Source organism: Manacus candei, unplaced genomic scaffold (genome assembly GCF_025592945.1).
Source record: "Manacus candei isolate 608988 ecotype Guabito, Panama unplaced genomic scaffold, ASM2559294v1 h1tg000028l, whole genome shotgun sequence".
Classification (NCBI taxonomy): domain Eukaryota; kingdom Metazoa; phylum Chordata; class Aves; order Passeriformes; family Pipridae; genus Manacus; species Manacus candei.
The window spans coordinates 13,212,631-13,227,511 of record NW_026138076.1 but is presented as its reverse complement, the minus strand read 5'-3'; the positions used below and the strand labels follow the sequence as shown (position 1 = coordinate 13,227,511).

Below are 14,881 nucleotides of genomic sequence, written 5' to 3'. Positions count from 1 at the left end.
TTAGGAATGTGTTCCTTTGGAAGAAATAATTTTTGTATCAAAAAATGTTATCTCTGCTGTAGCACTGAGGTAGTTATTAGAATATCTGCCATATAAGCATTGGTTTTTTTCATATCTGGTCAACTTTGTATTTTATGGGATTACCTGATAGGACAGTGCTTAATTAGCATGATGCTATAGTAGCAAATTAGTACTTAAACACCATGACTTTCTTGAAGTGAGACTGGGTCCCTGTAAATGTCCTTGCTGAGTATATTCTGAAAAAAATGCTTATTGATTTTATTGAAATTATTCTTGCTGACCAAAGACAGCAGTGAAATCCTGTTTATTCTTGTGCATCATCACTGAATTGTCTGACCCAATTTTCATACAACGTATGTCGTTCATACTTCTCAAAACACACTCTTACAAAAATATCTTGCAAAAAAACCTGTTTGCAATAGGGATGCACAGGAGGAAATAACCTAATCAAATTACTTTGGTTATTTCATCTCACCAGGACTAAAAAGCAATAGCAGCTAAGTACAGAGACAGAAAAGAAAGACAGACCTAAATCTTTATCTTATATCTGCTGTCTCAGAAACCACCAAGACCCATGTTTGTTCTTAAGCTTACCTATAATATAGGATAAAATGAGATTCCAGCCAGTGATAAAAGCCCACAGTTCACCAACAGTAACGTAAGTATACAAATACGCAGAACCAGTCTTGGGGACGCGAGCACCAAATTCAGCATAGCAGAGACCTGCCATCACAGAGGCAAGGGCAGCAATGAGGAAAGAAACAACGATGCTAGGTCCAGAATCAGATTTGGCTACTTCTCCAGCAAGGACATAAACACCAGCACCAAGGGTACTTCCTACTCCCAGGGCTATAAGGTCCACAGTCGATAAGCATCGGCACAACTTGGTGTCCTCAAGGCTTTCACCACTGACATTCTTCTTCCGCACCAGACACCTAATAAAGGACAAAGCTGGTCCACAGGGCAACATGGTGGATGCAGAGCTGTGAAATAAAAGAAATCATTGCAGAATGTAACAGATAGCACAGACACTGGTGAAAAACAATGAAAAAAGTATTTACATAAATAACTTTAATCACATCTACTAACTAATACATTTACACTCTTCTGTGATGTTAAATAAGCTAGCATTTGCTTTTTCCCCAGGAAAAAAATTAGGGATATAATATTCCTAATTTTATATTTACCACTTATGTCCCCAGGGAAAAAGATCTTTTGTTATCTTTTGGTTTACTACACTGCTGTAAAAAAGGAAGAGATTTTATCCATTTATCTGCTAATGGCCATTTCTTAACCATTTCTAAAACAGAAACAGTATATTATCTCATATACCATAAGAACTTCTAAAATAAGGATCAACACCAACATAAATAAGGATTTTTTGGCATCCATCAAGGCTATAAACAGCAAAAGCTTTAAAATACAGCATTCTGACAGAGCCAATTCAATCTCCTTTTGTCTTCAAACACATCACTTTTGCCTTTACAATTTGCTCAGTGAGAACTGCTTGAAATCAGATCAAAAGTGTTTCTACTCTCTCCTGCACCAGTGAAGTTTCCCAGATCTAATTATCCTTCAAGAAATCTTGTACACCTCTCCCTGACAATTACCTAAAAAAACCTGATGGGCTAACTGCTCATCCCATGCCAGCTGCAGTTCTTCAGTATTCTGAGTGTACATCACAGTGTGGGGTGCAATCAGCTCTTGCCCACAAGCCCAGATTCTGTGACCAGCCTGGTCCTGGAGGCCAGCACGTGAGTAGCACTTCTCTGGCCTGTGACATGGGGTACTGGGTCTGGCTGAGCTGGAGTTCATTTCCCCATAGTAGCCCTCACAGTGCTGTGCTTTCCATTGGTGGCTAGAAGGGTGTTGATAACACACCAGTGTTTTGGCTTCTGCTGAGCACAGCACCAACACTGTAACATTCCTTCCTCAATCGAGGGCAAGATCCTGGGAGGGGACCCAAGTAGGCCAGCTGACCTGAACTAACCTAAGGGATATTCCATACCAAATGACATCAGCTCAGATATAAAAGCTGAGGCAAGGACCAGGAAGGCAGGCATTCACTGTCTCCAGTGGCTGCCTGCTGAGGAACCATTACATGTGCTGAAGCCCTGCTTCTCAGAGGTGGTCAACCATCGCTGTTCATGGGAAGTAGAGAATAAACTTTGTTATCTTTCACTTCGCTTTTGCGCGCACAAGCTTTTGCTTTGCTTTTGCTTTAATAAACTGCCTTTTCCCAACGCATGAGTTGTTTTCCATCTTATTCTCTCCCCTGTCTGGCTGGGGAGTGATAGAGCGGCTGGGTGGGCACCTGGTGTCCAGCCAAGGTCAATCCACCATACATGGGTGCCTGTCATGAACAGCAATGATCCTGCTTCCCAACTCAAACAAATTATAGCTGAGGGTCCAAAGCATTTGCTTGGGAGGGAGGACACGGGCATCCCATAGAACATAATATCTCAAAGAGGCAGCATTAATGTACAAGTTCTGTCTTTATGTTTTTGTTTGAATTGTATTGTTGATGGCTAAGAGTTTGGTAAGAATCAAGCAATACAATCTGCCATCTCCCCAAACTGATGTTTGTCTTTCCAACTCATATCATAAATATCTATACTCTGCTCATGATTTGTTAAGTGGAACCCTCCTGGGAACTGAAAATCTATTTAATTTATCATAGAATTATAGAATGAACTGGGTTGGAAAAGACCTCCAAGATCATCAAGTCCAACCCTTGATCCAATACTGCCGTGCCTACTAGACCATGGCACTAAGTGCCACATCCAGTCTCATCTTAAAAACTTCCAGGGACAGTGAATCCACCACCTCCCTGGGCAGCCCATTCCAATGTCTGATTACTCTCTCTGTAAAAAATTTTTTCCTAATATTCAACCTAAGTCTCCCCTGGCAGAGCTTAAGACCATTCCCTCTTCTGCTGCTTGCCTGGGAGAAGAGACTGATGCCCACCTGGCTACACCCTCCTGTCAGGGAGTTGTAGAGACGGATAAGGTCTCCCCTGAGCCTCCTCTTCTCCAGGCTGAACAGCCTCAGCTCCCTCAGCCTCTCCTCACAGGACTTGTGCTCAAGTCCCTTCACCAGCCTTGTTACTCTTCTCTGGACCTGCTCCAGCACCTCAATATCCTTCCTGAACTGAGGGGCCCAGCACTGGACACAGTACTCCAGGTAGAGCAGATGATGATATTCTGGTGGTATATACCTTCCTGGTCTGTATCAGTTTCCTAGACCAGTAAAGAACATTTCTACTTACAATAGTTCAATCCGCTAACAGAAATGACTTTGCATCAAGATGGATAGCTCAATTAACAGTGTTTGATCCTAGAACAGAGAGTCAGAGAACTGCCATCCTGATACGAGATTGCTCGAAAAAAAAATCCCCTTGTGAGAGAGAAATCTGTGCAGACACAGTTTCTCCCTATTCCTGTCATAGCTCCCCAAGTACACTCACACATGCCACTTCTGTCTTCAAGGAGCGTCCTGAAGAAAAAAGGTCTCCATTCCCTTTCAAGTAAAGGGAATTTGATAAAGGATAGTGAATGGAATTGAATAGCTCTGGGCAGAGATGCTTAATGCTCAGAAAGGTGATACCTGGCCCAGGACAGTAGAAGGAGGCAGACAGGCAAGTTTCCAAAGGTTTTCTGCAATTAGGTAGGCCTTGCAGCCTGCCAGACTCCCAGAGATAAGTATCTGCCCATGGTATGTAGACTTCATCCACTTAGATTTCATACATCAGTTTCAGAACTCAGATGATATTCATGTCAGCAGAGATCCACAAGATCTTCTGAGGGGAATCAGCATTGAAGTGTTCTGGCAAAATCCCCTGCTGTGTATCCTGAGCTCTTCAGAAAGAGCAGCCGTTTTTTGGGTATGAGACTTAGGCACTCCACTCCCACAAAGTCAGGTTTATCTATCCTGGGCTGTACTTAGACAAGTATTCCTGACTCCACTATCATGTTTTTTCCTCATAATTACACGTCTGAAACTGTAGCAATCACTTAGGATGTTATATTAATATACTCATTAGTCTGTAGCCCATGGTGACAGGCAGCAATGCTCTTGTGACTCCATGCCCTTCACTTTAGCAATTTCAATGTTGCAGAAACATAGCTTTTTTAAGGAATTATTTCCCTCTCCCCTCAAATGATATTTCATTTGGTATTTCATTAACACGAAAAAATACTCTGGCAGATGTTGTTCTCAGAGCACTAAACAATTTCCAAACCTCCTGTTATTCAAACGACATCTCAGATTGCTCTGCTTCTTTGACATTTGGGACAAGGAGGTTTTAGAGTCATCTTGCAGTGGCCAGGTGAGAGATATTATGGTTTTCTCTGCTGAGAAGAAATCACTGTGACAAAACAGAAGGAGTTTTTCTGCTTTCTCTGATTCTTGTGGAGAGGACAGGAGGTTGGTTCTTGGTGGCCACAAGCCAGTAAGAGGAAACACCTCTTCTGACTCAAATCCAGCCTTTCTTCTTTAGCCTTTACAAACTGCAGCACAACCAAAGACAAAGTTCAATATAAAAATCCTTTGTTTGTAGAGGAAAAAAAACACCTCACATGCCTGGGAAACATATCTTTTTAGGTATATCCATCCTAACATGGACTTGATGAACAAATGTTCTTTTACAACAATCAATGCAATCCAGAATGTCTTGCACTACTTCCTATACTTACTATGTATATATGCATAGTGAGCAATGTCTGAACCCTGCTTCACAACTTCTGTTGCTGTGTACCAAGAGCAGTACTCTATGTCAGACATGGCTGAGACATTCCAAGATAGGATGGTGCATCAGGAAGAACTGATGAGCTTACAGAGATATTTGGCCTTCACACAGGACCAAAAGACATAAGTAAGAGGTGACAAAGTGTCTTCAGAAATCACTGACAAGTGTAACCTTTTCCTGAGGAGTCACTTGTAAAGCAGATCCATTAATGCATTACCCAGTCCAAGAGAACAGCCTGGGCAATGACTCAGTTTTGACATGTACTGACTCACAAGCACAGTTTATCAGAACACTGGGGCTAAGCACGTTTCATGCTCAAATACAAACCTACAGAAGCAGAAAACTTAACAGCCGGGTATGCCTTTTGGTGGCAGTATTGTCCTAGATAAGCTTACACTGACCGCCACCACACGCTCTTAAAAACAGTCTTATTGCTGCAGGCTCACAGATCTTATTCCTTTGAGACAAATCTCATGGTTTTCTTTTCTGTCAATCTTTAGACATAGAGGAACGTGAAGTAGGATAAAGTGAACACATTAAAAAATTATCTGTCCTACTTTTTGACCAGCAGGATTCAGTATCTTCCTAGCTGCTCCTTTTTACTTCTTCCTTTCCCTGCTGCAGCCTAAGCCTGCCTTGTCCTAGCACACTGTGGCCTCTGCTTCATCTTGGCCTCTGCTGCCGCGAGCTCTGCCAGCGCTGGCCTGGGCACTTGTTGAATATCCTGCATAGCTCTTCTCTGAGCACTGGCTCTTCTCTGAGCCTTCCTGGGGAGGCACACTCGACAGCTTGGGAAAGGGGGTTTTTGTCAATATATTGGGTAATCAATCAAGAAGGAAGAGAGTGCTTTCGAGGCATCTTTGACACACCTGTCCTACATTTCTTGGAGCAGACTTGGATATCTGCCTGCCTTTGAACAATGGCATGTAGCCTGCAAGTAGAATTAGTCAGGGTGGGCTGAATTGTTCATGCAGTTTAAACAGAGAAAAGACTGAATCCTGAGCTTATACAGAGTTTAAGCATAGGCAATTAGAGATAAGAAACCAAAAATGGAAAATGCCCTTGCATTCACTAACAGTGTGCAGTTACTTCTAATTAAGGTGAGGAGCAGACCCAACCTGATGCTTCTCTCATGCATTAAAACCTGTCCTGGGCTCTACTTTGGTGAAGTCTGTGTTACAGAGACATTTGTCACAAGCAAACACCTGTGAAGTCCATTTGTCACCGACTTTGGCACGTCCCTTTTGCTGTGTACAACTGAGGTGGCACTTCTCTGGCTCTGCATGCGCTGGGCCACTGCACTTCTCAAATCTCTTCTGGACTAAGTTTTAATTTAGCTACAGATTACTCTGTAACACAGAATACGCCTCCAACAATCCTCTGTAAAAGGGAGGTCCCAGTTCAAGTGCCTTAGACTTGAGGACCAATGATCAGCCCATATTGAAACCTCCTCCTTCCTTGAATGCATTCCTAGAAAGAATGCTGTCCACAATGTTGTTTACAGTTTTACCCTTTCAACTGCATTCAACAAAGAGACAGACAGGAGACGAGGACTTAATTTAGACAGGAAAAGAATTTGACAGATATATCTAACATAGGCAGGAAAAAAAAACAATAAAGCTTCCTCATGTCTGATGAACATTCATGGTATTTGTCAGAGTACCTGAATAAGCACAGACATTTTTCCAATTACTTTTGTTCTTTATTGTCTTGGGATTTTTTTTTTGTTTGTTTGGGGTTTTTGTATGGGTTTGGTTTGGTTTTTTCCCTCTACAGTAGCTGCTAATAGAATCTTCCTAATTTCAGCCTTATCTGGCCAGTTGTAAACCAGATCATTTACTGTTTGACCACTACACATCTGATTGCCAACCCAAGAAGAAGAGTTTGGCCTTATAATTCATACCAGCTCTGCATTCAGGTGAATGATCAGGAACATTTAATAGTCATCTACTGTTAACCCTCTTCTAGCAGGAAAAGTTTGGTGTCAAAAGACTTGTAACTACAAACACAGTGCAAGGAACAAAGTCTCCATCTGCAAGGACTGTATTCATATTTAAAACTGCTTTGACTGCTTCACAGTCCTGTAAAATCTACCATTTCTGCAAAGTATTTTCCGTGTAAAAATAACCTAACCTAGACTCCTATCCCAAACAGGAGTCAATAAAATGCAAGAAAAAAAAAGTGGATATGGGAGCAAAAAAAGTAACTTGCATCATGCATCACCAATTTTATTTCCATTAAAATCACATTTTAATTTAATTATGTCTCATAAGCAATTTAAGTTAGTACACATTAAACCCAAGCTACATGTGAGAAAATACAAAGTTTTCCTGTAGTTACCATTCAGCTTTTCCTACAAAATTTTCAGTTAAGAGCTCTAATAAAAAAAGATAAAAATCTCATATGGAAGGTAACTGTTATAAAGCAATATAAAACATCTGAAAGTTTTAATACTGTTATTGAGAAGTATGTTTAATGATTCCTGAAGCCAAAGTAATGTAAAGATATTTTACTTTAAAACTATTCTGTTGAACTAATATTATATAATATACTATAAATTTTAGGTACAATAATTTAACATTTTAAACAGCATACCAATTCAGGAGACAACACTCCAATAAGTTTTTAACATACTGAAAATGGGAAAATATAAATATATACCGGTTAATACAGGTTAATTTAGCCTCTTCCTTTCGCCTCATTTTCCTGAAAAATCTGTAAAAGTTTATATATTTTCCATTTATAGAATTGATTAAATCTTTTTTGTTTGCCCTTAAGTACATTTAGCCTTATCCAAAACTGCAGTATTGCACTGATTAGATCTTGTGCACTAATATATAAAAGTAAAAGAATTCAGAGATGAAGCAAAACTAGGTATAGTCTATGATTTCCATATGTATGTGTGTACACACATGCACAGCCAACACATGATTTTACTGCAAGTGTCCTAAAAGTTCATATTGTTCCAAAGACTTTCACAAAACTCCTGATGCCTCAGAATATTTAAAGTAATGTATTTCAATAATACTAAAGTGCTAAAATTGGAAAGCAGCACTCTGTAACAGAAGTCTACGATGCATAAAACAGTAAAGGAAAGCTTTATTATCCAAAAGCAGAAACACTTTCCAGTCAGACAGGGAAGGAAAACATAATCTGCATCCTCTAAATATTAGCACTGTACTTTGCACTTTGCCAAAGACAGAATAGTGCTGTATTGTAAACAAACTGTATACCACAGCTCTTGCTACTCAAAAAGCACGCATGTTAAAGGCAAAGTTTCCTATGATAAGCTATGTTGCTTGCAGGTTACTTCTTTCAGCAGTAAACATCATTACAAACCTGATTCAGAGCAACTTCTGCTGGGCAAACTTCTGCTTTTCTTACCCAGTCCCGAACTCCTGCCGTTATGAATGGAAGAGTAATGACTGAAAGTGATTTTATTAACATACTTGCTTTAAAAGCCAGCTGCAGGTAGCGTGGAAGCCATTGGTGACGAGGGGTGGAGGCTTGGCAGCCCAAGCGATTGGAGGGCTGAGAGCTTGTCAGCTATTCGCCCGGCCAAGGCAGGCAGGCAGGCAGAGAGGGAGAGAGAGAAAGTCTTGCAGGTGTTCTGATAAATCACATGACTTTCTTGAAGACACAAAATCCAATTGGATTGCCATTCTCTACATTTAAACACACCTATGTGTGTGCATACAAAATGCACGCTGTATACTCCCTCACGCAGTGAGAGAGTAGCGTAATTTCCCCTACAGGGAAACCTTTCACACATCCTGGAGGAAATGTAGATGTCAAACTTGGTATCCCACTGGGATACCAAGGCAAGATCTTTCCACAGCCCTTGTGAAAAATAAACTGGCTTTCAAGCATGTTGAAGGATACTTTGCAGTAGACCTAAATGCAATAGTACAGCATGAAAACTGGTTTTGTTGAGTAAATTTTAGAAGAATATAAATAATTTTAAAAGTATTGCTGTAATAGAAACAACACAGGAGGCAGTATATTTACAGAGCCTGGTTAGAGCCCATTCTGTTGAACTGGGTAGATGTACCATAGATCTTGTACTCCTTTATATGGCTTGAAATACAAAAATGCTGAACACTGGAATTAGAACAAACCAAATATTCCTGTGACACAACCAATAAATAAACCTCAGTTTCTTAAAAATTAGCTTCCAGCATAAACCAACCCCCAATGTACAGTTTGCAGCTGTATTTTTATTAAAACCCCACTCCAAACATGTAGTAGCATTTCCAGTCAATATTATTCATGGCATATTGTTTCCTTTTAAACACTCGTGTTTAAATCACTTTATTTTTGTTCAGCTAAAACTCAAAAGATAAACCTTGCAGATAAAAGCCCTTTGCTTCTCATAATTGAAAAGTTTTCCCTATGAATATATGCAGAAAAACACGTTATTTGACAGCCTCTGTAACTTTCTCTCAGCTTTTAGTTTTCTGTGAGTGTAAACTCTGCCAGTGCTCCAGAAGCAGAGAAGGCTGCTCTTCCTTCCCTCAAGAAAAGTCCTGCTTCCTGCAGCCACATGCAAGGAAAGAATACAACATTTCCTCAGCTCTCCCACATCCAAGGAGAAATGCCTCCAAGAAGAGTGTGCTCCACAGGGGTGGGCCATGTTTCAAGTCCAGGAGTCCAGCTTACATTATCCAAGGGAATTCTTTTCTTAAAGTGCAAAAAGGTGTTAAGAGAAAGGTCTTGTTTGTTGAAGCTCTAATGATGACAATACTAATTCTTTCCCTTGTGTTGACCTCATCTTTATTAATATGAACTTTATCTCTTTCACAGTTAATACCCAGTCAGAAGTTGTGCTACAGGGTAGGCTTCTTGTGCAGAAATACATGAAAACTACTTTTAAGGAGCATCACTCTGACCTGTGACAATATCTAGGCATTTTTTTACCAAACTAGCACTCCCTAACATAGCCATGAATAACTTGAGAATTACTCAGATGGTTCTTGAATATCTCCAGTGGGGGAGACTCCACAACCTCTCTGGGCAATCTGTTCCAGGGTGCGGTCACCTGCACATTAAGGAAGTTCTTCCTCATATTTAGGTAGAACTTCCTGTGCATCAGTTTCTGCCCATTGCCTCTTGTCATATTGCTTATCTCCTGGCTGTGATAACAATTCATCCCAGGTAACACCAGTAAATTTATGGATCATTACAAAGACAGAGGAGCTGGGCTGCTGTGGTTCATCTGACTTTCTGAAACTTAATCCTGGGAACAGGAGCACACAGGAGCTACACTGCTAAAGGCATTAAAACCTAGAACTGTCCTGGCTGCCGGTCAAGAGGCAGGGAGAGTGCCCTGGGTAGTGAAATAAAATACCTTCCATCTGTCGTGCCTTGATCTAGTGCACTGTGGGGTGGATTAGTGTGTCCCCCTTACGTAGTGTTTGGATCAAAGGTCCTATGGACAGACACTCACAGTTTCTGTGTGTGTTTTCAGTAATGCATGCTCGAAACAAGAACACCATGTTACCACCCAGCAGAGCGTTGTTTTTGTGGATTCAACTGCCAAGTGTATTTGTGTGTCTCAGGGTGTGTGAGAAAGCAATATCAGAGAGATGTTCATGAAGGAATGGAGTCTAAAGGGGTATCAGTGAAGGATGCCAGACCTGGTGCTCTTTGGACAAGACTGAGCATACAGAGTGCTGTCTGGTGGCAGTTACCTGCAATAGCATATCCAGCTTCTCTCTCAGAGGAAGTTTTTGTTTCTCTCCAGGAGAGAGCTGTGGTACATCCACTTTGTGGCTCCCAGTTTATTTCCAGTTACAAATCCAACTGTGTTTTGATCAAAAACATTACTTTATAGCTTAAGTTCTGACTTTAGAGACTTAGCAACTATATCATACTTGGATTAATATAAAATGCTTCATCCAACAGTTCTCTAACTTGCATACCCCAAGGGCTTTCATAGCACATTCTTTCCATAAAGAAGTTGATCAGTTATTCTCTTCTTGCCAGGAAACAGTTGACCACATTAGAGAGAATGAACTGAAAGAGAAAATTAATTTATTTATTTTATTTTCCTACGGAAGGTTGCTTTTAAGACTTTCCCGTAGAGTGGTAAAAAGGAACATATTTTTATAGAGTTATGCAGACATTCATGTTCAGGGAATTTTAAATGTATGAAAAAACCCCCCAAACCATTAATTTGTGAAACTCTTGCACAGACTGAACAAAGTACTGCAGGTACCGAAGTGATAAACTCATTAAAAGCTGCTCTGCTGTTGACTCTGAATCGTCTCACAGGTGCAGTCTCACAGCTACAGGCCAAAAATATGTAGAGTTTTACATAACTAGAGGTGCTAACTTTGCACATGAAGATCCATGTGTTTGCCCCCTATAACTACACATACTTCATCAGTTAAACATGAACAAAAGTGCTAGCAGGACTGGGCCTTAGTGAACCATGGCAACCCCTTGACTTTGCAACCGACTGTAACAAACACAACTTTTGACATGCACAGTGAAAAAGAAACACATGTTTTGTACAGTTTGTGCAGCTCTGATGGGTTATGAGAAGATGTACTAGTATTCATAAGGGGATTCATGAGATGCCAGCAAGAATCTTTTCTAGATAATTACATTTTAGTGGTTCTGATATGCTTCTGAGAATAAAAATCCAGTGCAATCTATGTGTTACTGTGCTTAAAATGACCACAAACATTCAAGAGAGAAAAAAAATCTTTATATAGCTCAACAGTAATGTAGGCTATCTCTATAATGTTACGACAGCATAAGTTCTGAAGAGAATAAATTATAATTCAGCACTTTTTAAAGGGCTTCCTATCTATTAAAATATATTTATTTTAGATTTTTGTGGTTTAAGCAGATTACTGAAACTAGTTCCTACAGAATGTTGTACAGATTAAAATAAAATTATCACTTATAAATTCTTTCACCTTTTCTTCAATAATTCTTTTTGAGTTTGTACTTGGAAAAATACCTCAAATCCTGACTTCTGTAAAAGAAATGTAATACGTCCTATAAAAATAATCATATACTATTAGACTAATACAAGCAGGAAGAATGAATCTGCAATCCTGCATCATTTCATATGTAAAAAGAAGAAGGGCTACATTGGCACAAATTCCCATTATTTTTTCTAATCCAAGAATTAGTCATGTAACCTATTATTAAGAATATCCCAAGCAGCTACTAGCAATCATTTGTTGAATTCAAAATATTCTCAGGGGTCTAAAGAAAATGTTTGTAGTGCTGACTCACAGTGCTGTCCCTAAGTCTAAAATCAGAGTTTTGGAAAAGCTTTGGAGAAGGAAAGTAACTATTTAAAGCCATACTATCTGTAAAAAAAAAATATCCACACATACCTTTTTGGCCCAAATCCACACCTTGAATACAGGATAAATATAGACAGGAAATTCAGATAGAAAAGTCTGTAATACAAACTTTGTAAAGACAAAGAAGAACTAGGAAAATCCAAGTTAAAACTAACAAACACTTGATCTGTAATTGATCAAGTAATTGAAAATAAACAGCAATGCTATGTCTTGCCAAGACTGGGAATGAAGCTGTTTCGCATCTCCCTGGACAGCTGGGAAAGGAGCATCAGATGCAGCTCCACACTGCAGCTTGGGAAGGAGCATGAGGAAGGCACCACCACCATTTGAAGCATGAGTACGCCTCTCCATTAGAGCCATGAAGTTACAAACTTTCAATAAGAGCAAGCAGAAAGACCAGAAAACAAATTAATGCACTGTGCATTTTTGAGATGTAAGCTATTGGATAACATTCTGCTTTTCCACAAGTCTGATGGAACTCATAGTGAACTGAAGCCAACTTAAAAAAAAAGGTATTCAGTTTCTGACAACTAGTCCATGTTTGATCCAAATACTAATGACCATGTATATTTTCTTCTAATGGCAACTTAGGTAGATAATTAGGCACATTTCATAGAAATTATCCCAGCCTATGCAAATGCAACTGGCATGGAAAAGTAGTACTTAAATCTCAAAACTTAGAAAACAAAAAACACCAAGCCTTTTACCCAAATAATGAGGATCTGAGTTATTATTAGGAGTTATATAAATATGTACAGATATAATAGTTTTTAGTTGTTTTGAATGGGCTTCCTTTATAGTTTTTTAAGGTCACCTGGTTTTAGTTATCACTTTCTTCATTACCTGAATTAACCAACTGAAAATTTATTTTCCAATCCTACATATAGGACTATCATCCTTCAACTTACTCTTTTTCACCTCAGCCAATCTCTTTTTTTCAGTTTACTTGGATTTTTTGTGTTGTTGTTGGAATATTTGTGAGGAGGTTTTGATGGGTTTTCTTTAAAAATTTTAAGGAAATCAGTTTCTCTTTAAAAATTTTTTAATTGGAAAGGCTTATAGTGATCTTTTCTCCTGTATCAAAAAAGGGAAATCTTTCCAGTTGCTATGAATATTGTTTTCCTATAAAAACTTCTAGAAAATTTCTACTAATTCCATTTCTACTTAACAATCATTTTCCATGCTGGAAAATGCCTGCAAAATGATAGGAAGGTTGCTGTTTTACTCTTTTTAATCAGTAACAGGGCTTTACCTTTCACCCTCCGTTACTAAGTTTCCATTACAGTCTCTTGTGTAAGACGCAAGCAAAAGCCTCTTAGAAGCTAACATCAGATCACTTCCAGGTATTCTGTTCTCTTCAAACCAGACAAAATCAAAACATAAAATTCTGAAAAACTAATAGAGATATATTTACAAATACAACCTTTTTCACTGATAATAGGAAAATATAAGCAGTGATTGCAGGATCAAAATTAAATCCCAACCCTTTCCCTGCTGAAAATTTTATTGATTTGCACAAAAGTTGGTGATTCTTTAAAAGGACTTAGCCACTGATTTTAAAGCAGGAGTAATGAGAGCCCTTTCACATGCCTAAACTCCTGAGGTGGTTTCTAGAATGTCTATAAAATCTGTATTTTTTAATGGCTTTGTCTTTCTGCTCCTGTGCACTTCCACGGGGGAGTCGAATAGTCCAAAATAGTCCTAATTTCATGGTGCAAGAATGAAAATTAAGCAAAGAACTAATGATTCACCTATTTTCCCTCCTCTTTTCCCGACCTCAGTTGGCTGGTTTGATAGCACAAGTAGTGTCAGATTCGGGGGTGCCTACTCCACTGAGGTTGTCCAGTCTCATCCCTGGGCACCTCTCAGCCCATCTGACCAGTGCACCACACACTAATGGGCTCCAGGACGTCTTTTTCTTTTAAAAAAACAGTGCAATTAATTTTCTGTGTTGAGTTACTGGAAACTGTTTAAGGTAACTCAAAATTATAAATATAAAAAAGTGGACTTTCCCCCTTTTTTATATGGGGGCCAAGAAAGAAAGAAGAGAGAGTGGAGAAGAGAGAAAGGATGAATATATCTAATTTAAAAGAAATCAAGGATGATACTGGAAATAGCCTTACAAAAATATCATGGAGCAAGGGCAGGAAAAGAATACGTATTACACACCTTACTTGATTCTATATGACTTTTTGTGGAAAAGATGGACATGGAAAAGATGCCATCTTAAAGAGATTACAAAAAACCAAAACCGAACCAAACCAAACTAACAACAACAAAAAAACCCCTTAGGTCACCTAATCAAGATGTCACAACTTGCTCATAATGAAACATATAAAATGTAGCATGTATTAATTATCTGCCAATTTTAAGAATTTTCAGAAGTTTGTTTTCTTTTGCTTACAGAAATCCAACAATTAGATGCATATGTTGTTTATATTCCATACTTCTTTTATCTTAAGTCAAAGGCAATAAGAATTAATTTAAGAGATTCTTGTGCAAAAGTTTTGAGAAATCTCCTTTGTAACCAAATATTGCTTTAAAATAATGGCAAAGTACTTAAAGTAGGATCCATCACTTGATCTGCTCTGGACTTTAAATATTAAATCAGAGAAGTATTTTGCTTCCATTCTGTGCAAAAACGGAACTGTGACAGCCCAGTGCCACTGGCAGACACCACAAACACCAGACAAAACCCGTGTGCTCAGGGCACGGATGTGATTTATTTTAGGTTTATATATCAGAACAATACAAAACAACATAAATGGGAATAGTTAATTCACATGAT

The 14,881-nt window shown here is 39.0% G+C and overlaps 1 protein-coding gene across 6 annotated transcripts in view; it reads right to left on the bottom strand.

The window, feature by feature from the left end:
- Positions 1–14,881, bottom strand: part of SLC7A2 (solute carrier family 7 member 2) — a 55,441-nt gene that overhangs the window by 19,300 nt on the left and 21,260 nt on the right. For 3 of the 6 annotated variants that reach the window (XM_051790328.1, XM_051790331.1, XM_051790332.1), the window contains exon 2: positions 616–1,004. In XM_051790328.1, the coding sequence (XP_051646288.1) occupies positions 616–991 (376 nt within the window). In that variant the 5' untranslated portion in view covers positions 992–1,004. Of the gene's footprint in view, positions 1–615; positions 1,005–8,107; positions 8,425–14,881 lie in introns of those variants that run through there. The other 3 variants (XM_051790329.1, XM_051790327.1, XM_051790330.1) reach the window with 3 other exon arrangements.